The following is a 27,966-nucleotide window of genomic DNA, read 5'->3' as shown; positions in this document are numbered from 1 at the left end:
GAGTTCTGTCAAGAGAACAAACTGGTCATCACAAACACGCTTTTCCAAGAACACAAGAGACGACTCTACACGTGGACATCACCAGATGGGCAGCATCGAAATCAGATTGATTATATTCTCTGCAGCCAAAGATGGAGAAGCTCTATACAGTCAGCAAAAACAACAACAAAAAGACTCACTCATTCCTGTGATCCAATGCAAGACTGTTAAGTAAGTAAACACTATATTTTAAGTTTACTTTATAAGATTATAAGTTGTTACCCTATTCTTTTTTTAAGAGGGAAACCAAAGGGAAGACAGTTTATAAGCTGGAATTGCTCAGAAGAGATAAGGTTTTGCAGCCTAGTTCCAAAGCTTCTACATTTTGCTGCCAAATACGGGGTTTTAATACTCTGCTTAACCCACACACAGGAGATTGGACGGATAAATTGTAATAAGTATTTCCTTTCTATATAATGTATAATATAATTATAATACATATAATGGGGTGGAGAACTGACTTGATGCTGAATTCATGGGCAACTTGTAACCCCTGCAAGTCTTCCATGCTGCCTACTGCAGGTGATTTTGCCTGACTGCAAAAATTTGCTGCCTGTGGAGGAGAAGTGTCTGGGTGTGTAGAGCAGGAGTATTAACCATGTATTACCGGATGATGTTTTACAGCACCAACTTTCTGCTTTTTTCCCATTTGTCTTATGCTTTTACAGTGATTGTTTTGCCGCAATGCCACTCTTAAGTGGTTTTCAACTTTACTTTTCATGTTAGCCGTTTTCATTCCAGAACAATGCCCGTCTTGTTTTGGAAATTGGGGAGAACTGAACTTTGGTTTAATTAATTTTGAAAAGGTGAAGGCTGCCAAAACACATCCAACTTTTGACTTGATAGGATTTCTAACAACCAGCAAATTTCTGCCAAACAGTATCCATATTTATTTCACACAGCGGTTTAGCAAACTGCTCTGTGAGGGAGATAAGGGAGGGAGGGGTGAAGGGAGGTGTGGTGGTCAGCTGTATGGGAAAGGCAAAGGGGTGGTAGCCATGTGTGTGTGTGTGTGTGTGTGTGTGTGTGTGTGTGTACACATACACACATGGATTCTAGAAGATGCCACAGAATTTTCCATAATGGACCATACACTATTTAACAGGACATGAAGGGTGAATCTGGCACCAGGTCAATGGGGAAAGTTGAAGGTAGAAAGCTTGAAAAGAACTCACTTGAGATTCAGAGCTGTACCATATTGGCCCGAATATAAGCCGCACCCGCAAATAAGCTGCACCTTTAAAATTGAAGGGTGGGGGGAGAGGAAAAAAGACAATACCCGGGCTGCTTCCTTCGGGGGCGGGGGGAGCCACGCTGCTTTGTGGACGATGTAAAGTCGTGAATATAAGCCACACTTTAACTTTTCACTGTCAGAATTTGGGGGGGGGGGGAGTGTGGCTTATATTTGGGCCAATATGGTATTTTGTCCAGTAAGTAATGGCTTTTTCCACCTGCCTTGCACATCCACCTAATGTCCAATAAACCTCCATTCTGAAGGTTTATTGGGATGGAGGGTGGTGCAAGGCACTTGTATTTTAGTGAGCTGAATCGAGTCATGATTATGAGTCATGGAGGTGGGGAGAGTGTTTGTATGAATTTAACAGTGCTTAGTTTATCTTTTGATTGCAATATTTTTATTGTTAATAGTGTTTTTATTATAAATGCTGCATTGATTTGTTAAGCATATAATATGACTTTTGCTTTAATTGTGATGTTTCACTGACAATTTGTTAATTATTCTGTATGATTTATCCTGCATCTGTGATGTTCTTTTATGTTCTATCATAGAATCATAGAGTTGGAAGAGACCACAAGGGCCATCGAGTCCAACCCCCTGCCAAGCAGGAAACACCATCAGAGCACTCCTGACATATGGTTGTCAAGCCTCTGCTTAAAGACCTCCAAAGAAGGAGACTCCACCACACGCCTTGGCAGCAAATTCCACTGTCGAACAGCTCTTACTGTCAGGAAGTTCTTCCTAATGTTTAGGTGGAATCTTCTTTCTTGTAGTTTGGATCCATTGCTCCGTGTCCGCTTCTCTGGAGCAGCAGAAAACAACCTTTCTCCCTCCTCTATGTGACATCCTGCTGACTATTGGTGATCACAGCATTCCTTTCTAGGTACTCACAGACTGTTTGCTTAATGATCTGCTCTCTGTACTTTCAATAATATTGTTTTCCCGCCACCGTGGTCTCCATTGATCTGTTTTGCTTAATGATCTGCTCTCTGTACTTTCAATAATATTGTTTTCCCGCCACCGTGGTCTCCATTGTTCCTTCTTTTCACTAGCCCTCCGTTCCATGCGTAGGGTCAATTGCAGGCACGTTCGGACCAGAGAGTCCAAGGAACTAGGTTCTGGCATCTGGGCCAATTGGTCTAAAATCTCATTATTCAGTCCTTCCCTAAAAAGGGCTGCAACTGTTGGGGAATTCAGATCCCATTTTAATTTCTGCACCAGCAAACTAAAGTTGGACCAATAAACTCCCACAGTGTCTTTTCCTTGTCTCATTCTCAACAGCTGCCTAGCTGTGGTTACTTCATGCGCAGGATCTAAGAAAATCGTGTCTAGATACTGCAGAAAAATTTGTAGATTTCCTAGGGCGGCATCCCTCCGAGATATTAGGGGTATAACACAGTCCTTAGCCCTCCCTTCCAAGAAATTAATCACATAAGCAACCTTCTCTTGCTCAGATTGAAATTCTTTATCCTTTATTATGTAAGAAATTTCTGTCTTGAAAGCCATGTATTCAGAGCTTTCTCCCTTGAAGCTACGTGGACGTATAGTAAATATTTTACTCACTCTATCTCCACACGTCGCTTGCAACATGGTTCTATGTTCTCCCAGTGCTGCTGATAGTATGTCGACTTGACTTTTCAACTGTAAGTTCTGTTGCCATAAGTCCTGTAATGTTAGCTGGAGCGCTGGGGTTTCTCCTTGCCAACTGGCGCCACAGCTCCATCCATTTTGGCTTCTCCTTCTTTACTTATAGTGAAGAGGCGCAGAGCAGAAGGTATTCTGTCAGGCCTGGTCGTTGTCCTCTTCAGATCACCACACAAACGCTTCTTGTTCTTTTATAACTTTTTATTGCGTATTAACAAAACAATCTTATAAACGGTTCTTAACTATTATTCCTCAGAGTCACTTATTTCAGATACCTTCTGAGCTCTGCTTCTCCGTGACCAGCCACCCTCAAAATGGCGAAGGAGCCTTTCCCTTCGCTTTCCCGCTCTTTTTTCTAACCTCCTGGCTAGAGCTGGCCTGTATCTCCCCTCCTCCGAATCTGAGCTAGAACTTAACCCTTGCCTTTCCTGTGAACAGCCAGTCCCTCCCTGTTGTTCCTCTTGCTCTCTTCTATTAGATTCACTGCTCTCCTTCCCCCTTTGGCGAATGCTTTCTCCCTCTGATAAACTGGAAACTTCTAACTCTTCCCTGACAAGAAAGAGAGAGGGGGCTTTGCACTTCTAAATTTAAGAAAGTATTACGAGGCAGCGTTCCTGACGTGGATTAAGGATTGGATCTTGTTAGAGAAGACAGATTTACTGGACTTGGAGAGTTACAACAACAGATATGGGTGGCTTCTTCTTTTTCTTCTTTGGCGATCACTTGTAGCCGAGTAAGATTGTCTTCCATAGACAGGGTTTTAACAATGAGTCCGTAAGTGACTGTGGAGGCCAATTCTGGACCCACACGTCCTTCCACAGTGGGGACATTGATTTCCGGGCAGGAGTTGATCACGGTGTGGATTTGCCAAGCGTGCCTTCCTCTTAGCACGTTTCTCCCTTGCATCCTGAGTTTGAGTGTCTTCAAAGCCCAGGACACCTTTGGTAAAGGCTGTTCTCCAACTGGAGCGCTCACGGGCCAGTATTTCCCAGTTGTCAGTGTGCATGCCTACCTTGGCTACAATAAAGTCAAAGTCCACAGTGGGTTTACTAATCATATAGTTAGGAATGCCCTCTATAAGGTGTGGACTGATACCAACCATTACTTGAACCTCAAACGCCATGGTGGCTGTCCCCATTAGAGGCCTTCGCAGTTAAAAATATAAATATGAATAGCAATTGGGGAACTTACAGCCAACTACTAAAAGAAGATCAAGGGCAAATGAAATTGAAATCATTTGCCCTTAAAAATCACAGGCACGTAGCCTGTGAACTGGAGACTCGGCGGGTACCTTTGCGCCCCCCCCCCGACGTTGTGAAATAGCCTTTTTAAAGGCTACGGAACAGCGGAGGGTGTGTGGAGCGGTGCCGAGAGTCGCTTTCACCCAGCCTGCGAAGTGAAGCCGCGTCGCCATTAGCGGAGAGCGCTGATTTCTTCCGGTGAATTTGGATTAAAAAGAGCAACTTTCCGTGAGTAGGATTGAACTTCAAAATATAAATTGGACGTTAAATTTAAGGAAATTGGGCACCGAGACGGACAAGCACTAAAAAGGAAGTCTGCTTTCCGTTCTGTAGCAAGATCAAAGCGAAAGACATTCAAGCTGTAACTTTTTGAAAGGAGAGTTGTGGGAACTAAGAAATCCACCACCAAGCAAAGAACTCCCTCCCCGAAGGCAGGGGGGGGGGAGAAGATTTTAGAGTGTTTTCCTGCCTGTTTAAAAGAAATTGAACTGTTTACCGCTGCACTTAAACCTGGGGATCGGACTGCCGGAGAAAAGGAACCGGCTAAGGACTGTTGCTACAAGAAGGTAAAAAAGTAACTGTAACATTGACTTTGGCTACTCTCAACTTGAAATACTTTATTTCACAGTAAAGTTACATGCAGGACACTATTGATTTGGATCTTTTAAAAAGAAAAAAGAATAATTGAAAGGGATTAGGAGGGCTTTTGTTTGGGACCAACTTGAAGGCAAAGAATTGGCTTTACGCCCTCTAGAGGACTTGCGAATAGTTTCAGCAACAAGTGGAGCTTAAAACTTGAGAACTTTTGTCCGACAGCTTAAGAGTGTGGGAATGACCTTGAGTGAAAGACTTTGTTATGGCAGATGGTAAAGAGAAAGAGGACTCACAAGAAACAACCTTGAGATCTGGCAGACAATACAAAGTCGATCTTTCTATGCAAAGAAGGGCTTCTGTATCAGGAGTCTCTGGAACTGCAGCTGTCTCAAAGGCAAAAGTGAAAATAATGTCTTCAGAAGAAGCATTTGCTAAAGTATTGGGGAAAATAAATGACTCTTTGGAGGAACTAAAAAAGCAAGGCGCAGAAACTAGAGTACAAGTTGCTGAAACAAATAAGAAAATTGAAGAAATCTCTGGGAAAATTGATTTAAATACAAAAAGTATAACTGACCTTGGGAACAAAGTGAACTCTAATGCAGAAGCAATTGGGAAATTATTGGAGGATTCATCTACAACACGAAAGATAGCTGAGGAAGCTAAAGAAATTGCAACTGCTGCCGAGGAAAAGTTCCCACCGGTGTACAGGAAACTAGATGAGTATGAGCTGGCACTCTCTATGCAAGATATGCAACGCAAGGAGAGGAACCTGAGGATCAGACTTGTGCCGGAAAAGGAAGGAGACAACTTGGTGGATTACTTGACAAAAGAATTTTCTGACTTTTGGAAGCAGGAGCTGGATAAGGAAGAATTTAAGATAGAGAGTGCATTTAGACTGGGAATAAGGCAGAGGAAGAACAGACCCAGAGATTGCTTAATAACTTTAAGATCAAAGGAGGAGAGAGATAAAATATTGAACCTGCATTACCAAACAACCCTTCAAATTGAAGATTTTCATATTGAGATCTTTAAAGATATTCCCAAAAGTATTTTGGATGCAAGAGGATTTTACAAGGACTTGGTGACGCTGCTGAAAAGAAACTACATACCATTCAGGTGGGAGTTTCCTCAAGGCTTGTCTTTTAAATACAAGGGGAAGAAAAGAAGAATAAAGACAGTGAGTGATAAAGACAAGTTTTTAGGAGAACACGAAGAAGACCTACAGAAAGAGACGTTTCCAGGACAAGGGCATCCTTCAAGCAAGGGATCATTAGACACGGATACGGAATCACCGACAAAAGAGGAACAACAACTGGGAGCTGTAGGAGGAAAGAGTAAATAGCCTCATCATGGCTCTGCAACTTTTAACCTGGAATTGTAACGGTTTAAATATTCCCAGAAAAAGAAAAAATATATTTCATGCTTTAAAGAAAGACCAATTGGACTTGATTTGTTTACAAGAGACCCATGTGACAAGAGCACATAGGAAACTATTAATAAATAAAAGATTGGGACAAGAATTTATATCTTCAGACAGAGTAAAAAAGAGAGGAGTGGTGATCTATGCAAAGGAAAATTTGCAACCGAAACAAATTTTTAAAGATGACCAAGGAAGATATTTGGCAATTGAAATTCAATCTCAAGGAGAAAAGTTTTTGATAGTGGGAATCTATGCACCAAATGAAGGGAAAGCTGAATTCTTTAAGAAGTTGCATGAAACTTTGATGGACTACATGGATTACAATTTAATTATGATGGGAGACATGAATGGAGTGGTTTCAACAAATATGGATAAAGCACAAAGACAGGTAGTTACAAAAGACGGAAGACTACCAAAAACTTTCTTTGAAATGACTGACAATATGGATTTGATTGACATTTGGAGAACAAAACACCCATTAGAAAGAGAGGGAACCTTCTTCTCTGAAGCCAAAATGACATGGACACGGATTGACCAAATTTGGGTGGCTAGCAGTATGGCGCCGAATATAAAGAAAGTGGAAATCTGCCCAAAAACCTTCTCCGACCACAACGCAGTAAAGATGGTGATGAAGCAAACAACAACTGGTTCCTTTAGATGGAGAATGAATGACACCTTATTTAGAGATGAGGAGATTTGTAAGAAGGCCCAAAAAACTTTGAAAGATTATTTTGAAATTAACTTAAGGACTAAAGTAGAAAAAAGAATAGTATGGGACGCAAGTAAAGCCGTGATGAGAGGGTTTTTGATACAACAAAATACACTAAAGAAAAGAAAGCAAAATGAGAGGAAAGAGAAAATCTTGGAAAAGATAAAAGAAGGGGAAAGGAAACTAAGATTGAAGCCAAAATCGCAAGAGATTTTAAGAGAAATTAAATTATATCAAACACAATATATGGAACTGATGAATCAAGAAATAGAATGGAAAATTAAACAAATGAGACAAAAGACTTTTGAATCTGCAGATAAATGTGGCAAGTTATTGGCTTGGCAAATAAAGAAGAGACAAAAACTCAACACGGTAACAAACATAGAAGTGGAAGGAAAGAACATATGTAACCCAGCGGAAATTAGGAACTGCTTTCAGAGCTACTTTAGACAACTGTACACACAAGGGCCGCAGAAAGAAATGGATATACAACAATTCCTCGAGAAAAATGGGCTGAAAAAGATTTCGCAGGAAAGTAAGACAATTTTGAACCAGGAGATATCAGCACAAGAAATAGAAGATGCCATTCAAAGCATGACGTTGGGCAAAGCTCCCGGACCGGATGGACTGACTTCCAAATATTACAAAGTTTTGAAAGAAGGGTTGATACAACCTTTGAAGGAAGTCTGCAACGAGATTATGGAGGGGAGAAGGGCACCCGACACGTGGAGGGAGGCTTACATCACACTTATACCAAAGACAGAGACTGAAAAGACTCAACTTAAGAACTACCGACCCATCTCGCTACTAAATGTGGATTACAAAATCTTTGCTGATATTTTAGCAAAGAGATTGAAAAGAGTTTTGATGGAGGAGATTCATGGGGACCAAGCGGGCTTTCTCCCGAAAAGGCATTTGTCGGATAACGTAAGGAATATAATTGACATTTTGGAGAAGTTGGAAGTGAATATAAACACTAAGGCTGTTTTGATATTTGTGGATGCCGAGAAAGCCTTTGACAATATATCTTGGAGTTTTATGTTGAAGAACCTCCGGGGGATGGGGGTAGGCCAAGGGTTTGAAAATGGTATAGGTGCAATATACTCTGAACAGAAAGCAAAATTAATTGTAAATAATGTGGTTACAGAAGAGTTCAAGATTGAAAAAGGGACACGTCAGGGGTGCCCTATCTCCCCACTACTTTTTATATCGGTCTTGGAGGTTTTGCTTAATATGATTAGGAGGGACCAGTTGGTCAAGGGGATTCAGGTCGGAGCTAAACAATATAAACTGAGAGCATTTGCAGATGACCTAGTACTTACATTACAAGAGCCAGAAGCTAGCACGAAAAGAGTTTTGGAAATAATTCAAGAGTTTGGTCAAATGGCAGGATTTAAATTGAACAAGTTAAAGACTAAGGTATTGGAGAAAAATTTAACACAGGTTGAAAAAGAAAGGTTTCAGAATGAGACAGGGTTGACTGTGGTTAAAAAAGTGAAATATTTGGGTATAAATATGACAGCTAAGAATGTGAACCTATTTAAAGATAATTATGAAAAAACTTGGACAGAAGTGAAAAAAGATTTGGAGACTTGGTCAAATTTGAAGCTTTCCTTGTTAGGTCGAATTGCAGTTATAAAAATGAATGTATTGCCAAGAATGTTGTTTTTGTTCCAAGCATTACAAATAATGGAAAAAATGGACTGTTTCAAGAAGTGGCAAAAAGATATATCTAAATTTGTCTGGCAGGGCAAGAAGCCCAGAATTAAATTTAAGATATTAACGGATTCAAAGGAAAGAGGGGGGTTTGCCCTGCCAGACTTTAAACTGTACTATGAAGCGGCAGCTTTCTGCTGGCTAAAAGATTGGCTGCTTCTTGAAAACACAGACATTTTGGATTTGGAAGGTTTTAACAATATTTTTGGGTGGCATGCATATTTGTGGTATGACAAGGTTAAAGCGCATAAAAGTTTTAAAAACCATATAGTCAGAAAAGCACTATTAAATGTCTGTACCAGATATAAAGATTTGCTGGAAAACAAAACTCCAAGGTGGCTGTCGCCAATGGAAGCTAAGGCAGTTAAAAAGTTAAATATGGAGTCGAAGTGGCCAAGATATTGGGAAATTTTGGAAAAGGAAGGGGACAAACTGAGATTGCAGAGTTTTGAGAAACTAAAAGGGAAGGTGAGAGATTGGTTGCACTATCACCAAATAAATGAAGCGTTTAAATTGGACAGTAAAATTGGCTTCCAGGTGGAAAAATCAAAATTGGAGACTGAATTGTTAGAATCCAGTACTAAGAATTTGTCAAAAATGTATAATTTACTGCTGAAATGGAATACACAAGATGAAACGGTTAAATCAACTATGATTAAATGGGCTCAGGACATTGGTCATAATATTTTGTTTGCGGATTGGGAAAAGTTGTGGACCACCGGGATGAAATTTACGGCATGTAATGCCTTAAGAGAAAATATTATGAAAATGATCTATAGGTGGTACATAACCCCAGTCAAGCTTGCAAAGATTTACCATTTGCCTGATAATAAATGTTGGAAATGTAAAGAAAAAGAAGGTACATTTTTTCACCTTTGGTGGACGTGCCCGAAGATTAAGGCATTCTGGGAAATGATCTATAATGAACTTAAAAAGGTATTTAAATATACCTTCCCTAAGAAACCAGAGGCCTTTCTCTTGGGTATTGTCGGCCAAGGGGTGTTAAAGACGGATATAACTTTCTTTATGTATGCTACAACAGCAGCTAGAATACTCATTGCAAAGTACTGGAAGACACAAGATCTACCCATACTGGAAGAATGGCAGATGAAGGTGATTGACTATATGGGCTTGGCAGAAATGACGAGCAGAATCCGAAACCAGGGAAGAGAAGCAGCGGAAGAGGAATGGAAAAAGTTCAAGGATTATCTAAAGAAATATTACAAAATTAATGAAAGTTAGAATGATGTTGGACTGGAAAGTAAATGGTTACTATTAGTAATGGTTAAGACAAGGAGAATAAGGAAGATTAGCTTAAATTTAAATTAAAATAAGGGAAGATTTGCTGAGTAATTGATTAGAACCTGGAATACAGAAAAGGGAGGCATGAGGAAGTCGGGGAAGAAAGGTTTAAGAAATTAAGATATGAAATGGTACTCGTTTTTTTCTGTTTTGTTTTTGTTTTTGTTTGTTTATGTATTTGTTGTATTTATGTTATGTTCGTGTGGTTATAAAAATTGCTTAATAAAAAAATATTAAAAAAAAAAAAAGAAATCATTTGAAGAGATAAGGCATTATCTCACCGATTGGCTACAATACCACCAGTTAAATAATGTATTTAATTCAGATAAAAAAATAGGTTTTGGAAAAGAAGAATCCAAATTACAAATTATATTATTAAAGAACAATAAGAAATTATTATCTAAAATTTAAGATCTATTACTTGAATGGGAGCTGAAAGATGAGCAAGTAAAAGATGTTATGGTAAAATGGGCCCAGGACATCAGCCACACAATGCAGATGGAGCAGTGGGAAAAACTTTGGAGACCAGACATCAGATTTACCGCCTGTTACACCATTATGGAAAATCTGGTAAAAATGTTATATAGGTGGTATATGACACCCTCTAAATTAGTCAAGGTATATAAACTAAAATCCAACCTGTGTTGGTAATAAAATTGAGGGGACAATGTTCCATGTATGGTGGGGATGTGAGAAAGTTAAGAACTTCTGGGGATGTATCCATGAAGAATTAAAGAAAAAAAAGTTCAAAATTTCTAGAGCGAAGAAACTGGAGGCGTTCCTATTGGGTATTTTAGGAAATGACATCCCACAGGATAAGAAAAGGATGTTTTTATATGCCACAGTCACAGCCAGATTGCTACCTGCTAGAAATTGGAAAGGAGACATCATTCCCACTAAAGAAGATTGGATAATTAAATTATGTGAATTTATAAGATTGGCCAAATTAACGGCAGCCATAAGAAATCAGTCCAACCAAAATCTAAGGAAGGAATGGCAATGTTTTGAGGACTATATGAAAAAACACTGCTCTAAGAATAATATATTGCTATGAGTAGAATAAGTATGTAAAGATGAATCAAACTAAGGTAAAATTAATAATGGATATATATTGGATAATACAAGACACAATGTTAAACTATTTATAGTATAAAGGATGTCAAGTTGTGGTGGAGGGAAGCTACATGGGTGAAAATTTTAGTATTTCTTTATTTTTGTGTATATGGGTTTTGTTTTGTTTTTTTCCAAAGTATGATATGCAAAACGGAATAATGATTTTTCTTTTACTTTTTCATTTTGAATAAATAAAAAAGTTTGTTTAAAAAAGAAACTAGCTGTCAGCCATCATATACTATACCATAACATTTCCACATTAAGTAAGTTACTTGGCGTACAAGTTCTGTGAAAGGAATGATTTTACCTTAAGAGAGTGGACACTCAGACTGTTTTTAATTTGCTTGTATCACTGCCCCCAATGATTATTAGTTACTTACCCTCTGTTGGTTTCTTCATGGCCTTCATTATGCACGGCATGAAGTCAATCTGCTTGTCTGGGCCAAACAACAACAAATCCATGGCTTGTTCTTCCAGCACCATCAACAACATACAGATACCTACAACAATGAAAATGAGAAAGTTCAGAAGCTATCACTGGGAGTTGGCTTAACTCCCAATCTTAATCCACAACCAAAACAAAACCTACTTTTGTAATTGCACCTGCTAGCATGCCACTCAAACTTTTAATCTCTGGAGCCCTCTAGAGCTTGGGAATACAATTCCCATCATCCCTGGCAGCAGACCATATTGACTAGGGCTGATGGGAGTTGGGAGTCCAACAACATCTGGAGGGCATCATGTTAGCTTCCCCTGTTTTTCATTACACATTTCTTTGAACAGGTTGCACAAACATAGTTGAGATGGTGTAATTTTAAAAAATGATATATGCAACAGTTCAATGCCACAAAAAAATGTCTGATACAGGTAAAGGAAGGAAAGTTTTCATTCTACAAGGAACAGGAGAAAAGGAGCCTCAGGGCGCAAGCCTGCAGCCCTCTAAATTCTATTAGACTACAATTCCCATCAGCCCCAACTGGCAAGCTAATAGTCCAAGATTATGAGAAACATATTCCAGCAACATCTAAGACCACAGGTTAGTAAGCTTTTAGCTATATGGACCAATGGTCAAATTCAGTGTAAGGTAGCTTTCCGTGTGTGTGTGTGTGCGCATGCATGCACTGGAGGGGAAGACACACAGACTGAGTGTGGGGTGGTTGTACCCATGCTCACCCCATGCCCATTTTGGGGGCGCACACAGTGCTGGCATGAAGCCCTCAGAGGTTTTGTTATGAGCCAATGTTGCCCATGCGCCAAAAGACAAAAAGGTTTAGCCATCTCTGCTGTACTACAATGCTACCACTCTCTATAGAATGGTTCATGCCTAACATCTCAGCTTGCTTCTACTCACCTAGCCAGTAGTTTTTGTAACTGGTGGTATCATACAGATGGCGAGGCAACAAGATAAGATTCCCCTTCTCAACTATTGCAAGGTTATAAGTATCAGAGTTTTCAAAGTGGTCCAGCTCTATGACTCTGAACAAGCACGTCAACACTTCCTGGATGTTGTAATAGTCGTCCCTGTCCACCTTCCCCAGGCTCCTGGCTTTCAGGATGGCCCACTGGCGAATCTGTGGGTTTGGAGGGACACTAGGAATTACTACAGTAAGGAATCACAACAGTAATTGTTAAGACAAATTGGGGCAGGAAGCAAGTTGGCATGAAAAGCAACTATTATAAAGCGTAAGATAAAGGTTCAAATTCCAAACCAGACAGCCTAGATATCTATTTCTAGAAATGCTTATTTGAAGGTTGTGAACTTCCTGGCCTCCTCACTTCCCAACCACCCTAGACACTGAGGGACAAGAGACCAACCACCTTTTAACAACAACCTTTTAAAAAAAAGATTCTGGGCAGAATTACTAAAAATAGAACTGTGTTAATGACAATGTAGAACAGTTTGGATGTTACTTTGGGTTGTATCCTGTGTCAGTCCTATGCAGAGCAGGCCCATTGAAATTGATGGGCGCTGTCAAGGATGCGTATGGTTGCTCACGAGTAAACAGCCAGGACTCCGACCTGCCTTTTTATAGGTTTTATTTGGTGCAAACTATGTACAGTGCAGAAGTCCGCCCCCCCAATCATAAGAACCTGGACACCCCCAATCTCCTCCTCTTTTCCTTATGTTTGATTCCCATGCGAAAACTAGGCGACGGAAGCTGCATGTCTGTTTCCCTATCGTTCCTGCCTCCCTCCCCCCTTTTGATGGCAGTCCCCTGACAGGCACTATCAACTTAGGTTTGTTAACTTCAATGGGTGTACTCTTAAGTATAAGTTAGCTCTCAATCAATCTCCTTTATTGGCATAGTAAGAGTATGTCGTATACATGGATTGGAAAACAACACAGGTAACAAAACACAGTAGGAGGCACTTTAGGATAAAACTGTCCAGGCGTTGTGAGATACAAAGGTGGCTCTTAGGACCTATGGTGACGTAATTTCATGGCGTCACTCCAAAATCTTGCCGCATTCTCCAAGTCATTCCTACAGTTATTCAACAGATAGGTCACCCTGGAAGATCCCCTCCTTCAATAAGGGGGCCAAATACTAATCATTTATTTTTGCATAAACTGGGCAATGAAATAAAACATGTGTGATACAGCCAGTTTTGTGCCACAAGGGATTTTCAAGAATCTAACATCTTACTAGATGGCAAGATGTGAAATCTTGAGAGGGAAATAGCTCTGCTTAGGTGGGGAGCATAAAGGTAATGTAAATATGGAGGGCCCTGGACAAATGAGGGTAGAATTCCCAACCCCAATGGGGAACAGGTTTTATTGGCTGTACTGCTAAGGGCTTGGAATTCAATCTCTAGGATTCTGCACTTGATTGTCTGGAATGCTTCCAATTATGGGAGCATAAGCAGTGACTCGAGTGATAGGCCACATGTTCTGATTCTGCTTTCAATGCGAGCGAACCATTTGGAGTGGTGGGATTCCACCAGCATATGGAAAGTTAAAGAAGATGGGTCAGACTTCTTTATACGCAAACTCGGCCAAGAGGAGCAAGGCCACCCAGTCATCCTGCTGGTAACTGACGTAACAACACAGGTACTGCTGCAGTGTGTTGTTGGTTCTCTCTGCCTCTCTGTTGGTCTCCGGATGATGAGCTGAAGAGAGGCACAGTTCCATGTCCAGAAGTTGCATGGCCTTCTTACAGAACTGGGAGGTGAATTGGGATCCTCTTTCAGACACAATTCGCTGTGGCAGACTGTGCAGCTTGAAGACATGATCTACGAAGAACTGGGCTGTCTCTTAGGCTGTTGGAAGCCCCTTGCAAGATACAAAATGTGCCATCTTGGTAAACAGGTCCACCATCACCCAGATCACAGTCTGCTGTCACGAGGACGGCAGTTGAGTAATGAAGTCCATGGCTATGGTCTCCCAGGGCCCCTGCGATGTAGGCAGGGGTTGCAGTAGCCCCATCAGGGCTTCTTGTGGCCACTTGGCACACTGACAGGTTTTGCAGGCGTGAACCTACTCCTTGACGTCCTCAGGCACCCACGGCCACCAAAACTGCCGCATCTGAGATTGTCAGCTTGCATCAAGGTGCAAGCGGCAGGACACTGGGTCCCAGAGCACGACACGGCTGGCACTCTCCGATGTCATTCTCATAGCCGGAAATATCTGTTCGATAAAATGATTGGAATTGGACAATAAACAGACATAGCCTGGACCGAACAAGACTAAAGAAAAATCTGCAGAACTGTACAGTTCCTGGTGTTTAAGAGATTCTTCAAAGAGATTCTCATCATGGCGTGTGGATTACGGAGGTGTTTGGTGTGTCTTTTTTCTCTTCTTAACATCTACAGTTGGTTCTCAATGCCAAGCCTCATTAAGAAACTTTTTAAAAAAAAAAGAGTACAGATGGACTTCTATTTATAATTAAGTATTCAATTGCACAGCTTTACTTAGACTTGAAAGACTTGATAAAGATGAATGAAGAAACAAGACAGCGCTTGTTAATAGGACGCAGAACGGAAAAATGAGAATTCCCCCCTTTTTGAGAGAAGCGGGAGATATTTGCTGGCTGACTTTGTAATGATTGGAGATAACAATTTGGGACTACATATAGTGCAGCTGTTTGCAGAAGTTTTTCATTATGAGCGAGAGAGAAGGCTGATGGATGTCTAGCAGCTCCCCTTCTAGGGCCCGGGGGGGGGGATTGTGTGGTCTCTGAGAGGCTGATCAATCGCCAAATGACTTATATCTGTGGAATACAGCTCATTTACATTGCATTATTGCAAACAGTATGCTTAACAATTTACAGTAATAACATAACAATGTGGAAACTACTATGTTATTAAATCTCAAACGAAAAGCTTGGACAACAGCCCGGATTGAAAGATTGGAACGGAGTCAGGGAAAGCTGTGCTAGCAAATAGACAGTTGAAAAAATATATGTTGTTGTTGTTTAGTCGTTTAGTCGTGTCCGACTCTTCGTGACCCCATGGACCAGAGCACGCCAGGCACTCCTGTCTTCCACTGCCTCCCGCAGTTTGGTCAGACTCATGTTTGTCACTTCAAGAACACTGTCCAACCATCTCATCCTCTGTCGTCCCCTTCTCCTTGTGCCCTCCATCTTTCCCAACATCAGGGTCTTTTCCAGGGAATCTTCTCTTCTCATGAGGTGGCCAAAGTATTGGAGCCTCAGCTTCATAATCTGTCCTTCCAGTGACCACTCAGGGCTAATTTCCTTAAGAATGGATGCGTTTGATCTTCTTGCAGTCCATGGGACTCTCAAGAGTCTCCTCCAGCACCATAATTCAAAAGCATCAATTTTAAATAGTTCAGCTGGAATATCATCACTTCCACTGGCCTTGTTATTAGCAGTGCTTTCTAAGGCCCATTTGACTCCACTCTCCAGGATGTCTGGCTCAAGGTCAGCAACCACACTACCTGGGGTGTACAAGACATCCAAATCTTTCTGGTATAATTCCTCTGTGTATTCTTGCCACCTCTTCTTGATGTCTTCTGCTTCTGTTAGGTCCTTTCCACTTTTGTCTTTTATTATGGTAATCTTTGTACGAAATGTTCCTTTCATATCTCCAATTTTCTTGAACAGATCTCTGGTTCTTCCCATTCTATTGCTTTCCTCTATTTCTTTGCATTGTTTGTTTAAGAAGGCGTTCTTGTCTCTCCTTGCTATTTTTTGGAAATCTGCATTCAATTTCCTGTATCTTTCACTATCTCCCTCGCACTTTGCTTGCCTTCTCTCCCCCGCTATTTGTAAGGCCTCGTTGGACAGCCACTTTGCTTTCTTGCATTTCCTTTTCATTGGGATGGTTTTAGTTGCTGCCTCCTGTATAATGTTACGAGCCTCCATCCATAGTTCTTCAGGCACTCTGTCCACCAAATCTAAATCCTTAAACCTGTTCACTTCCACTGTGTATTCATAAGGGATTTGACTTAGATTGTATCTTACCGGCCCCGTGGTTTTTCCTACTTTCTTCAGTTTAAGCTTGAATTTTGCTATAAGAAGCTGATGATCTGAGCCACAGTCAGCTCCAGGTCTTGTTTTTGCTGACTGTATAGAGCTTCTCCATCTTTGGCTGCAGAGAATATAATCAATCTGATTTCGATGCTGCCCATCTGGTGATGTCCACGTGTAGAGTCGTCTCTTGTGTTCTTGGAAAAGCGTGTTTGTGATGACCAGCTTGTTCTCTTGACAGAACTCTATTAGCCTTTGCCCTGCTTCGTTTTGATCTCCAAGGCCAAACTTGCCAGTTGTTCCTTTTATCTCTTGATTCCCTACTTTAGCATTCCAATCCCCTATAATGAGAAGAACATCCTTCTTTGGTGTCACTTCTATAAGGTGTTGTAAGTCTTCATAGAATTGGTCAATTTCAGTTTCTTCAGCACCAGTAGTTGGTGCATAAACTTGGATTACTGTGATGTTAAAAGGTCTGCCTTGGATTCGTATCGAGATCATTCTATCATTTTTGAGATTGCATCCCAGTACAGCTTTTGCCACTCTTTTGTTGACTATGAGGGCCACTCCATTTCTTTTACGGGATTCTTGCCCACAGTAGTAGATATGATGGTCATCCGAACTGAATTTGCCCATTCCCGTCCATTTTAGTTCACTGATGCCCAGGATGTCAATATTTATTCTTGCCATCTCATTTTTGACCACCTCCAACTTACCCAGGTTCATGGTTCTTACATTCCAGGTTCCTATGCAATATTTTTCTTTACAGCATTGGACTTTCCTTTCGCTTCCAGGCATATCCGCAACTGAGCGTCCTTTCGGCTTTGGCCCAGCCGCTTCATCAGCTCTGAATCTACTTGTACTTGTCCTCCGCTCTTCCTCAGTAGCATGCTGGACGCCTTCCGACCTGAGGGGCTCATCTTCCAGCATCATAACTTTTATGTGCCTGTTGTCTTTGTCCATGAAGTTTTCTTGGCAGGGATACTGGAGTGGCTTGCCGGTTCCTGCTCCAGGTGGATCACGTTTGGTCAAACCTCTCCACTATGACCTGTCCATCTTGGGTGGCCTTGCACGGCATAGCTCATAGCTTCTCTGAGTTATTCAAGCCCCTTCACCATGGCAAGGCAGTGATCCATGAAGGGGGAAAATATATATATACACAAATAAAGCTGTATCCGACAGATGAAAGGATATATGATTTCTGACATGACTGAGAATCGCAGAGCCAGGGACAGAGAACTTTAAAGCGTTAAGATCAGAAGGCAGGAAATATGAAAACAACGAGAAGAGGCAGGAACAAAGATTTGGAGATATGCTTCAAAGGTCCAGACTATGGAGAGCCCGGGAAAATTAATAATTACAATTTGGACTATAATCGGTCATTTTTAAAAAAAATTAGTTTATTATTTTTAATTGGATTATGATCCGGATATGTTGATTGGCTGTTTTTATTGGAAAACCAATAAAAATGATTTAAAAAAAACCAAAACCTGCCGCATCAAGTGATACAAGGTTTTATGCTGTCCGAAGCGGCCCGTCAGCGAGCTGTCGTGGCACTGACGTAGAACTTGGCCATCTTTCTCTGAAAAAAGCTCCATCCTGGTGCTTCACTCCCTCGGCGCAGCCAAATTGTCTTTGGCGAAGGCGTTGGCCGCCGTCTGTTGCTGGAAATCAGAGGACCCCCCTCCCCAAAACTCTCCAGCTCTGATGCTTCCTTGCTAGTTCCCTCCGTGGATTGCTCTTCCATGTCCCACCAGTCTGAACTAGGCTCAAAATCCTCTTCTTCCCCAGTGTCACTCCCTGGTCCCTCCTGGTTAACTGGCTGCCACCACTACTTATCTAGCCAGTTCCTGACATTGGCTCAGTGTGGGCACAGACTCTGACAGGGCTATGTCTCCTGCTCTGCAAGACAGTTCTGTTCCAGCCCCTTTCCCTCTCCCCTTCAGAGCTTGAGAGGGTAGAGCAGAGAAAAGGGCAAAGCAATTTAGAGCTGAGTCACAGGAGGCTGCCGGGAGGGAGGCTTAAATGAGGGAAGGAGAAGTTGGAACCTCAATCCTGCAACTTACTAATGTGGAGTGTGTCTGGCTATCTCTGTGTGTGAAGCAATAAAAAGTTCATTGCTGGTCAAGTCTTTGTCAGCTTCTGAATTCCAGCAACAGATAATGTTCTGAAGAAGTGTGCATGCACACGAAAGCTCATACCAATAACTAACTTAGTTAGTCTCTAAGGTGCTACTGGAAGGAATGTTTTTATTAAGTTTCTTGTAGGCAGAGAATATCAAAATTTATGCAGAATTCTTTAAAATTCATATCTTCTAACTTGGGGGACCATCCTGCCACATTCCATGATAAGACCTTGCATGTATTGTTGAGGACAGGTTGATTGTGCGGCTGGCCTGCTGAATTGCTTATTGGAGTTATAACTTCATAGTCAGACAAGGCTTGAACTTCATGTGTCCCCCCCCCCCCCCAGGTTTGTGTGGCACTGGGTGCTGAAAACTCTATTGAACTGTTCATTACAAGAATCATTATATCAATCCAGTTCTACAATTTGATTTGATTCCCCAACTTTGTCCACAAACACAGACCCGCCTCCTATCAAAGGGTTAGAGAACTCCTTTTTAGTAGTTAGAATTTGGGTTGTTGATTTCAGGTCAGGGAGAGCTAATTCTTCCAGATCAAGAAATCTTCTTTGGAGCCATTCAACAGAGGTTATAGAATAACTTGAAGGGACAGCATAGTTATACTCTCTGATAGGAGGGTGTTCCTTATCAATTTGATTATCTTTGTTTATGGGGGGGGGGTTCTCCACCTCTTCCCTTTGTTTACCTCTGTGTTGGTTAGACATTATTTCTATAATTTGATCCGTGATTGCATTAGCTTTCTCTGGAGGCCGAAAGTGAATAAGGGTGTATTGTAAGGAAGTCATTCTGCTAATGATTTCTTCCTGTGACTGGTAAGGGAGGGCTAAAAAAGAGTTTAAGTGTCTCTTTTCGTCAAAGGCAAGGGAATCGTCAAACTCATTTTTGGAATGGTGTTCTTCTTGGCTTTTAGCAGGTGCTGAAAAGAGTACGGTAATGTTAGTAGGCAGGGAGCCCCAAAGTGTAGGTGCTGCCATGCTAAAAGATTGATTTCCTTCAACGGCAGAACGAGTATTATGTGACACCTGTATCGGTGTCAGTTCTGCAGACTGAAGCAGTTATATGGGCATATATGGGGTAAGGCCATCTCTCAAGTAAACTGGTTGCAAGCTGTTCAGTGTTTTATATACCAAATGGGCAACCAGTGCAGGTATGTGAGCATAGGTGTTATATGCTGACACGGTCTCATTCCTGTCAGCAACCATGATGCACCATTCTGCACTAACTGCAGCTTCTGGATCAAGCGCAAGGAATGTCACACATAGAGTGCATTGTAGTAATGCAATCTTGAAGCAACCATCCTTTTGCAGGAAGCGTGTTCTAACAGGCCCATCTATCTACTCCAGTATGGAGGACCTGACCTGGCATGTGTAACCTGATTTGGTTGGATGAAGCAGATGGGCCTGTCCTTGCCGCTGCTTGTCCACCAGGTTTCTCACAAAATAATAATAATAAATTGTTGTTGTTATAACCTCTTCTCAGAGTGTCCAGCCAGATGCCCCAGTGGGAAACCCACAAGCAGGACCCAAGCACAAGAGCATCCACGTTCCTGTGGTTTCCAGCAACTGGCAATCAGAAGCATTATTGCTTCAGACTATGAAGGCACACATGTTGAAAACCTCTGATTTTGGGGACTAGCCTAGTCCCCCATGTCCACTGACCACATGCCACTGTGTGGGAGCAAGTTCCATAGTTTTTAACTGTGCACTGTGTCAAGGAGGATCTATTTCATGTGTCATCTGTTTAGGACAGCTTAATCCTACGTAGCAAAACTGAAAAGAAAGAAAAGAATAACCAGAAAAAGGAAATTAAAGCAGCTCACCACTTCATTAGGATGTACCATGAGCAGATAGATCCCAGGGTGTTTCCCAGCCACCTGGTAGGAGCAGTTGATTTCCTCCATTTTACAAAGAGCCTCCACACACAGCTCACCTAACAATTTAAAAAAGAGAACGCCAAATGTTAGGGCTGCTGGAACCACCATAATATGAAGGCAAATGATCCCTGCATAAGGTGAAAGTCATCCTCAAAGAATCATAGAACAGGAACAGTCACTATGCAGATGGTTTTATCCTATAAAGCGTCTTAAGGGAGATACCTGACTCGCCTTTTCATGAAGTTCAGAAAGGAGTGTGTTTAGCTTAGCTTTGTTTTGTTTGCAAAATGAATCACATGGTCAGGCATTTGGGGAAGGGGGCTTTCTTTGTTTTGATCCACTACCTTTTTATTATTAGTGTTTTGTCCCCAAAACAGCAGCTCTGGTCTGTGTGAATACAAGTGATCACTGATGTCTTCCGTTAATCCTGGTGTCCTCTATTAATCCTGCCAATTAATTGTTTTTGAAAGATGCTTCCCCCCGCCCTTCTCACACACAGAACTAAATGCATATTTTATGATGGCACATGTCGCCTACAATTGTTAGAACTGGTTGTGGGATTTTTTTCAACACTTCTTATACCCCTGTATTGCAGACCAACCTTGCTACCCCTTAGATTACAAATGGAGGAAGAGGAAGCAGAGACTGGCAGAATCGCTATAACTGAGTTACTTTTCTCTAGACAAATGGTGAAACTCCAAATGGTGACCTGCTTAGGGAAGCTATTCCTGTCAGTTTAAATAGGCAGGACTTGGTTTGCCCAATACAGTGGTACCTCGGGTTAAAGAAGCTTCAGGTTACAGACGCTTCAGGTTACAGACTCCGCTAACCCAGAAATAGTACCCAGCTCTACTGATACCGAGCTCTACCTCTCTTTTAAAATCAGAACCAGTGAAGGCGGTGAAGGTCCTGTGTGAGTGCCTGGAGGCGGTTGGAGGATGGATGGCGGCTAACAGATTGAGGTTGAATCCTGACAAGACAGAAGTACTGTTTGGGGGGCGGGCAGGTGTGGGGGACTCCCTGGTCCTGAATGGGGTAACTGTGCCCCTGAAGGACCAGGGGCGCAGCCTGGGAGTCATTTTGGACTCACAGCTGTCCATGGAGGCGCAGGTTAATTCTGTGTCCAGGGCGGCTGTCTACCAGCTCCACCTGGTACGCAGGTTGAGACCCTACCTGCCCGTGGACTGTCTCGCCAGAGTGGTGCATGCTCTAGTTATCTCCCGCTTGGACTACTGCAATGCACTCTACGTGGGGCTACCTTTGAAGGTGACCCGGAAACTGCAATTAATCCAGAACGCGGCAGCTAGACTGGTGACTGGGAGTGGCCGCCGGGACCACATAACACCGGTCCTGAGAGATCTGCATTGGCTCCCAGTACGTTTCCGAGCACAATTCAAAGAGTTGTTGCTGACCTTTAAAGCCCTAAACGGCCTCGGTCCAGTATACCTGAAGGAGCGTCTCCACCCCCATCGTTCAGCCCGGACACTGAGATCCAGCGCCGAGGGCCTTCTGGCGGTTCCCTCATTGCGAGAAGTGAGGTTACAGGGAACCAAATAGAGGGCCTTTTCGGTATTGGCGCCCGCCCTGTGGAACGCCCTCCCTTCAGATGTGAAGGAAATAAGCAGCTATCTTCTCTTTAAAAGACATCTGAAGGCAGCCCTGTTTAGGGAAGTTTTTAATATTTAATGCTGTATTGTTTTTAACACTTGATTGGAAGCCGCCCAGAGTGGCTGGGGAAACTCATCCAGATGGGCGGGGTATAAATAATAAGTTATTATTATTATATTATTAGTACCTCGGGTTAAGAACTTTACTTCAGGATAAGAACAGAAATCGCATGCCGGCGGCGCAGCGGCAGTAAAGTAGCGAAAGTAGTGCTTCAGGTTAAGAACAGTTTCAGGTTAAGAACAGACCTCCGGAACGAATTAAGTTCTTAACCCGAGGTACCACTATACATTTTGCTAGCTGAGGAAGAACAGTGGTATAGCACTAAATGACGCTCAGGGTCCCTTCCAACTCTACATTTCTATGATTCTATGAATGCCTATAGATAACACATGAAAGCTTTTTAACAAATATGTGACAAGAAAAGATGTAACCCTAGTGGTTGAATGAACTTGTCTGACTATGAGGCGTGTGTGTATGTGTGTGTGTGTGTGTATGTGTGAATGAATTGGCATTAGCAGCTATATAGAAAGGGACGTTGGAGGCAAAGCTCTGTTAGGAAGAGAAACAGAATTTGTTGCTCTCTTTCTTTCTTTGGCTGGGGTTCTACATTTACCATTCATCTGACAGGCAGAAATTCAGCATGTGTGGAGGATATGAGTCATTGAAATTAATGCGCATTGCTAACTTAGATCTATAAATTTCATTGGGTCTTCCCTATGAGTATGACCAGCATTGGAAATGTAGCTAGATTTTATGCAATAGCCATAAGTCAAAGAAAGCAAAAGATTACACAGCTGCATAAAATGTTATAAACCGCTACAGTTCTTAGTTAAAACTCCTATTCTTTTAAACTTTCATGGTATTTTATTCCTCTAAACACAAATTTTAAGTACATTTAATTAGTATATTGATTGTTAAACCCCATATTTATCATTTTTATTGCTTATGTAGAGAATTATGCAGAAATTCTGGTTTAGTATGCTGGCTGTTTGCCGTAATAACATTGATTGATTGCTTTGAAGTCATTTCATTCTGCATCAGGTAAAGGAATTTTAGCCCCCCCCCCCCCGTCCCATATTTTGCCCAACCAAAGGTGACAACCCTAGATGAGCAGCAGAATATATATTCTATAAATAAAAATAATACTCCTTTTGTAATAGGTTTTTTTTTGGGGGGGAATAGTAAAACAAAAAAACAAATCCCAGTCAACATATCACCTCCAGCTGTATTCTGAGAAGACTTTCCATAGCTGCTTTTATTGAACTACTAATGCAGGGGGAGAACTGGATCATGTTCAGGTGCCACCAGATACTCACTGAGACGTTCATGAAGTAACAGGTAGGGGTACTTCAGCATTTCCAACAATGGCACTCTGAGGTTCTCCTCAAAGTTGGAATCCGTATTATGGCACAGTTGCATTTCCCCATCTTTGTCTACAATGAAGAGGTCATTGTCATCTTCCTCCTGCATTGATTTCTCAAAGTGGGTAATAAGGCGAGTGATTTCAAGCTTGCACAGGATCTGCAATTGGGGGGGGGGAGGAAAACCCTATAAAATTCTAGAACAGAGAGAGCAACTGACTCTGCTGTCCTAAGAAGACACCAGCTGAAAACAACAGAATCTGTAGATTATTTTTTATTAAATTTATATCCCCCTCTTCCTCGCAAAAGGAACCCAGGGCACCAAACACACAAGTGATAAAATAATTAAAAGATCTAAAAGCTATTCCAATAGAGATGCAGACTGAGGAAGATCTCTGTTTAAAAACCTTAAATGGTCAAGTGGCAACAACCAGAGAGAACACGTCAGTTTTAAGAAGGAATAAATCAGAATTATTTATTTTATATATATATATATATATATATATATATATATATAGACACCACAACAGATAAAAAATGACTGCATTCAAGCTTCTTGGCTATAGAAGTATAACTCACAAGGAATTATATAGGATAAAAGAAAGCAAAAGTACATTATGCATAATTAGGTTGTATCCAGGCGTCTTTTAATTTTGTGGCTGCTGTCACCATCTGCAGTGATGGAGCCCAAGAAAGTAAAATCTCTCACTGCCTCCATTTCTTCCCCTTCTATTTGCCAGGAGGTGATGGGACCAGTGGCCATGATCTTCGTTTTTTTGATGTTGAGTTTCAGACCATATTTTGCGCTCTCCTCTTTTACCCTCAATAAAAGGTTCTTTAATTCCTCCTCACTTTCTGCCATCAAGGTTGTGTCATCTGCATATCTGAGGTTGTTGATATTTCTTCCAGCAATCTCATCCAGCCCAGCCTTTCGCATGATGAATTCTGCATATAAGTTAAATAAGCAGGGAGACAATATACAGCCTTGTCGTACTCCTTTCCCAATTTTGAACCAATCAGTTGTTCCATATCCAGTTCTAACTGTAGCTTCTTGTCCCACATAGAGATTTCTCAGCAGACAGATGAGGTGATCAGGCACTCCCATTTCTTTAAGAACTTGCCATAGTTTGCTGTGGTCAACACAGTCAAAGGCTTTTTGCAATTTGGTCTCTGGTTCCTCTGCCCCTTCTAAATCCAGCTTGCACTTCTGGGAGTTCTCGGTCCACATACTGCTTGAGCCTTCCTTGTAGAATTTTAAGCATAACCTTGCTAGCGTGTGAAATGAGTGCAATTGTGCGGTAGTTGGAGCATTCTTTGGCACTGCCCTTCTTTGGGATTGGGATGTAGACTGATCTTCTCCAATCCTCTGGTCACTGATGAGTTTTCCAAACTTGCTGGCATATTGAGTGTAGCACCTTAACAGCATCATCATTTAAAATTTTAAATAGTTCAGCTGGAATACCATCACTTCCACTGGCCTTGTTATTTGCAGTGCTTTCTAAGGCCCACCTGACTTCACTCTACTCAGAGTAGACACATTTAAATTAATGTACACCAGTCATGTTCATAAAGTTCAATGGGTTTACTCTGAGTGGGACTAACATTGGCTACAGCCCAATGAAATTTAGGGGTAAGAAAAATTAAGGAACAGCATCTTCACAGAAAAGAAGAGTACAATAATTAGCCTGTGAATTAAATGTGAAATAAAACTGTCTTAAAGCATATGGTGACATGCATTGATTAGAGCAGGCAAAATTAGTTATTGCTGAGACAATTCTGCTCCTGGCCTTCCTCCTCCACCACCCCCCTAAAAGTATATTAGGTTTCCAAAGGGAGAAAAAGAAAAACAGCTAACTATTCAAAGCAGAAGTTTAAATCAATCCAGCAAAGGAAGCCCAGGGAAAATTAATCCAGTTAATACATTAGAGTAAAAAATAGCTTTAAAAGTGAAAATAGTTTTGTCTGAGCATCACCAGAGAACAAAGGAAACAAAATGAAACCAAAAAACAAAATTAACCTGACTTCTGTAATGAGAAAAGAGACACTGAAAAAAAAATGAAATACAACTGTTCCTAAGCCAATCCCCAACACAGGATGGCAGCTCAAAAGTTAGACTGAGCAACAAAATAATGAAGGGATGGGTGTTTGAAATCATTAAATTCTATCTTCTCTCAAAGAGAAGGCAAAAGCTGGGACTAGAAAGAGGAAATAATGCAGCAGTATACCAGAAAAACTAGAACTAAATACTGGGCCAAAAGTTAAATCAAGTAACAATGCAGAAGTGCAGCAACCAAAAACATTTTCCTACTCTAACATCAAATCCCTGACTGTCTAAAGACTGTCTCTCTGTTTCGGTATTTTGAGGAGGAGACTGGTGATGCTTATCAGGAACACTCTGGGCCCGTGAAGCTGTTGGGAGAAGGAAGCATCTCAGCCTTGTACAGTGGTACCTCGGGTTAAGTACTTCGTTCCAGAGGTCCGTTCTTAACCTGAAACTGGTCTTAACCTGAAGCACCACTTTAGCTAATGGGGCCTCCTGCTGCCGCCACACTGCCAAAGCACAATTTCTGTTCTCATCCTGAAGCAAAGTTCTTAACCTGAAGCACTATTTCTAGGTTAGCGGAGTCAGTAACCTGAAGCGTATGTAACCTGATAGCTGAGGTTGTTGATATTTCTTCCGGCAATCTCATCCAGCCCAGCCTTTCACATGATCATAGAATCATAGAATTGGAAGAGACCACAAGGGCCATCGAGTCCAACCCCCTGCCAAGCAGGAAACACCATCAGAGCACTCCTGACATATGGTTGTCAAGCCTCTGCTTAAAGACCTCCAAAGAAGGAGACTACACCACACTCCTTGGCAGCAAATTCCACTGTCGAACAGCTCTTACTGTCAGGAAGTTCTTCCTAATGTTTAGGTGGAATCTTCTTTCTTGTAGTTTGGATCCATTGCTCCGTGTCCGCTTCTCTGGAGCAGCAGAAAACAACCTTTCTCCCTCCTCTATGTGACATCCTTTTATATATTTGAACATGGCTATCATATCACCCCTTAACCTCCTCTTCTCCAGGCTAAACATGCCCAGCTCCCTTAGCCGTTCCTCATAAGGCATCGTTTCCAGGCCTTTGACCATTTTGGTTGCCCTCCTCTGGACACGTTCCAGTTTGTCAGTGTCCTTCTTGAACTGTGGTGCCCAGAACTGGACAGTGTACTCCAGGTGAGGTCTGACCAGAGCAGAATACAGTGGCACTATTACTTCCCTTGATCTAGATGCTATACTCCTATTGATGCAGCCCAGAATTGCATTGGCTTTTTTAGCTGCCGCGTCACACTGTTGGCTCATGTCAAGTTTGTGGTCAACCAAGACTCCTAGATCCTTTTCACATGTACTGCTCTCAAGCCAGGTGTCACCCATCTTGTATTTGTGCCTCTCATTTTGTTTGCCCAAGTGCAATACTTTACATTTCTCCCTGTTAAAATTAATCTTGTTTGTTTTGGCCCAGTTCTCTAATCTGTCAAGGTCGTTTTGAAGTGTGATCCTGTCCTCTGGGGTGTTAGCCACCCCTCCCAGTTTGGTGTCATCTGCAAATTTGATCAGGATGCCCTTGAGTCCATCATCCAAGTCGTTGATAAAGATGTTGAATAAGAAAAGGACTTGCAAGGGGAAGAAAAGTACTTGCAGGCAATTTTATTTTTCACACAAGGAAAGACTTATTTACAAAGTGAGTTAAATGCAGAAAATTTACTTTCATAATTGCTGCAGCCAGCTTATAAGTGCAACTTTTAAAAAATGCAGTTGATTGTATCTAGTGTTCTCTGAACTGAAGTCCGATTTAGATTAATGGGCATGACTAATTTAGGCAGATATATATTTCAATGGGTCTACCTGGAAAACATTGTTGGCTAGAACCCAGCAAGCTATATAGCTAATGTGCTTGTGACACACAACTGAAACAATATTAAATGTATGCTATGTTATGTATTAACATTAACAGATTTCTGTCCACTCACAGATCCCTGCCCTCCTTTCACATTGCTGTTCCCTGGTCCAAATCCCTGTGTTTTCCCCTCCATTAAGTTTAAGTGAGCAAGTGCATCACCCCCAGAAAAAGCTACACCACACTTTTATTCTGTGCCAATGGTCAGATCACTTCCTGGTGCAACTGGACTTCTCTGCGACCCTTCCCCTCTGCAGGGAGGTGGGACCAATTTGGATGGTCCGCCCCCACCACTTAATGGATCCAAATGGCTTCCAGTGAGTGGTAGGGGATGTTTTATCCCATGTTGATGGCCTTTCAGCTGATTCCCTGGTGACCCGTTGGAATGCGGAGTTAACCAGGGCTATTGACTGCCTGGCTCCAAAGCGCCCTCTCCGATTGCATGGAGCCCAGACAGCCCTGTGGTTTTCCCCGGTTCTGAGGGCAGTGAAACAATCGTTGAGATGGCTAGAGCGCTGGTGGCGGAAAACTCATTCTGAAT

At 41.8% G+C, this 27,966-nt stretch overlaps 1 protein-coding gene across 3 annotated transcripts in view; it reads right to left on the bottom strand.

The window, feature by feature from the left end:
• The window catches only part of LOC310753784 (putative helicase senataxin), a 200,780-nt gene that overhangs the window by 134,585 nt on the left and 38,229 nt on the right, over nucleotides 1–27,966 (bottom strand). The window contains exons 3-6 of one of the 3 annotated variants that reach the window (XM_083595122.1): nucleotides 23,445–23,649; nucleotides 20,407–20,516; nucleotides 12,367–12,586; nucleotides 11,396–11,515 (exon numbers count right to left, since the gene is read on the bottom strand). In XM_083595122.1, the coding sequence (XP_083451248.1) occupies nucleotides 11,396–11,515; nucleotides 12,367–12,586; nucleotides 20,407–20,516; nucleotides 23,445–23,649 (655 nt within the window). Of the gene's footprint in view, nucleotides 1–11,395; nucleotides 11,516–12,366; nucleotides 12,587–20,406; nucleotides 20,517–23,444; nucleotides 23,650–27,966 lie in introns of those variants that run through there. The other 2 variants (XM_083595123.1, XM_083595124.1) reach the window with 2 other exon arrangements.

This window comes from Podarcis filfolensis (assembly GCF_964270895.1).
Source record: "Podarcis filfolensis genome assembly, chromosome: W".
Taxonomy (NCBI): domain Eukaryota; kingdom Metazoa; phylum Chordata; class Lepidosauria; order Squamata; family Lacertidae; genus Podarcis; species Podarcis filfolensis.
This window is presented reverse-complemented; position numbering and strand designations above follow the sequence as displayed.